Source organism: Entamoeba nuttalli (assembly GCF_000257125.1).
Source record: "Entamoeba nuttalli P19 unplaced genomic scaffold asmbl_4263, whole genome shotgun sequence".
NCBI classification, from domain to species: Eukaryota; Evosea; order Mastigamoebida; family Endamoebidae; genus Entamoeba; species Entamoeba nuttalli.
In genome coordinates, this window is record NW_008576663.1 from 1 (window position 1) to 2167 (window position 2167).

Consider the following 2167-nt stretch of genomic DNA (forward strand, 5'->3'; position numbering starts at 1 on the left):
TATTTTTATTAATAATAAAAAATCCTTTTACTTATCTTTTGCATAAATAAAAAAAATTAAAACAAATTGAAGAATTAAAAGTTAGACTATAAGTCAATATAAATGAAATGAAAGAAAATAAAAGTGACATAACTTGTGTTACACTTCAATAGAATCCGTCATACTATCTGAAGTATCTTTAACACAAAACCAATTTTCATCATCAAATCTAATATTTTTGTCTAGCATATCAAACTTAAGTTGTTGTTGTTTAATTAATGAAGTTCTAAGATTTTGATATGATGATGTATCTAATGAAAATGGTCTTAATTTTTTTTGAGCCTTTGGAGATTTTTTTAATGGCTTAACTGAAGAGACAAATGGTTTATTTTGAGGATGATCAATTTCGTCGACACTTAGATTATTAACATTTAAAGGCGGTATAACTGGTGATGCTGGAGAACGTGGGACTGAAAAAACAACAAGTGGTTGAACAATCAAATCTTCTGATTGATGACTAATGACTTGTTTTTTTACTCCTTTTTTCATTGGAGTTTCAGATTTTATTTGAGTAAGGCGTGGAAAATTCCATACATCCCTAACATCATATGAGGAGTCTTCTTCAAACATTGAAACTCTATGGTCTTGACATTCTTCATCCCTTATAATTATGTTTTCTTGTTGGACGTAATATTTCCAAGTTATCTCAACTCCTAAAGGTAATGGAATTGAAACACTCCAATGATTACCAATAGTCTTTTCCATTAAATGTTGGTCTTTTTCATTTATTTTAATAACAATTACTTGATTATCTGAAGGGATGTAGTGGATGTGAAATCTTACTTGAACCATTTAAAATAAATTGAGATTAAACAATTCCATTTGAATTTCGTCTTTAAATAGTTTCTTTCTCCAATGATGTAAATAACTATGCAAAGCTATTTTATTTATATTTTTAGATAATCAATTCTGACAATGTTATCTAATTGATAAAATGTTCAAAACTCAAACTAACATTTTTAATTAAATCTATTATAATTAATACATTTATTTCTTGTTGTGTTAATATTATGGTAAAAACAAAATACCAAGAAAGACATAATAACTAGCAACTTTTTCAAAGAGTAACCAATCATTTTATTTTTTATTTTTTCTATTGGTCAAGATTATTAACTTAACATCGTTAAAAAGAAGAGACAATGTTAAATAATGTTATTTCTTTTTAAAGTAAAACAGGAAAAACCCAAAATTCTATTAAAATTCTTTTTTATTTTTTCTCATTTTGTTTGTTTTTCCATTCTCTATACTTTGGTAATTTTTCACGTAAACCTTTTAACATAGTTGGAACAGTAGATTTAGCCATACTATTAACAATCCATTTGGGAACAACTCCTCCTATATCACTATTTCCAATACAATAAAGTACTGTTTGACCATTTTCTTTTCTAATTAAATATCCACTTAATCCAATTGATCCTCTAACATACCCTTCAGACACTGGATATTTATCTGAATCAGTACTTTCAAATCTAATAAAATACTCTTCACACCCATCCTTCTCATTACAACATGTCTCACAGTCAAATACAAATTCTCTATTTGTAATTACTGGAACTTTAAATAACATTCTAATAACATTAGTTTGTTCATTCTTTGTATCAATTACAGTCCAACTAATTAAATAAGGATCCCATTCTTTGTGAAATTCAGGATCACATATCGACTCATAAACTTCTTTTGGTTCAAATGTTTTAAAATCATTTGAAATAACTTTTAATGATACTACACTATTGTTTTTGGTGGCTCTCATATACTCAGTTTGAGTCTCATCTTTTAGACATTCTTGCCATTCATCATTATTTAAGCAATACTCTCTAAATTCGGTTATTGTTGAACTTGACATTATTTATATTTTTTAGATTTTTAGAAGGTTTTATATCACTAATTAAACTTAACTTTCATTCTTAACTTTAATGATTAAATAAAAAATACAAATATAATAAAATTTTCTCTACTATAAAATAGTTTATTAAATTAAACGATTATTTATTGTTGAGCAGCTGCTGCAGCTGCGGCTTCTTCTTCAAGTCTTCTTTGTTCTTCTAAAACAGCAGCACCTGAATATGAATCTGGGACTGGTTCATTTCCAGAACATGGAGCTGTTAATCCAATATCTGTTGTTGCTTCC

General features: G+C 27.0%; 2 protein-coding genes across 2 annotated transcripts; both read right to left on the reverse strand.

Moving 5' to 3' along the window:
- Positions 1–138: 138 nt before the first annotated feature.
- Positions 139–831, reverse strand: ENU1_098660 (hypothetical protein; the record flags this gene model as incomplete). The annotated part of the gene is made up of 1 exon (XM_008859247.1): positions 139–831. The coding sequence occupies one exon, from the start codon at positions 829–831 to the stop codon at positions 139–141; it is 693 nt and encodes a 230-aa protein (XP_008857469.1).
- A 415-nt stretch (positions 832–1246) lies between these two features.
- Positions 1247–1882, reverse strand: ENU1_098670 (START domain containing protein; the record flags this gene model as incomplete). Its single annotated transcript, XM_008859248.1, has 1 exon — positions 1247–1882. One exon carries the CDS (start codon positions 1880–1882, stop codon positions 1247–1249), a length of 636 nt encoding a protein of 211 aa, XP_008857470.1.
- Positions 1883–2167: the final 285 nt, after the last annotated feature.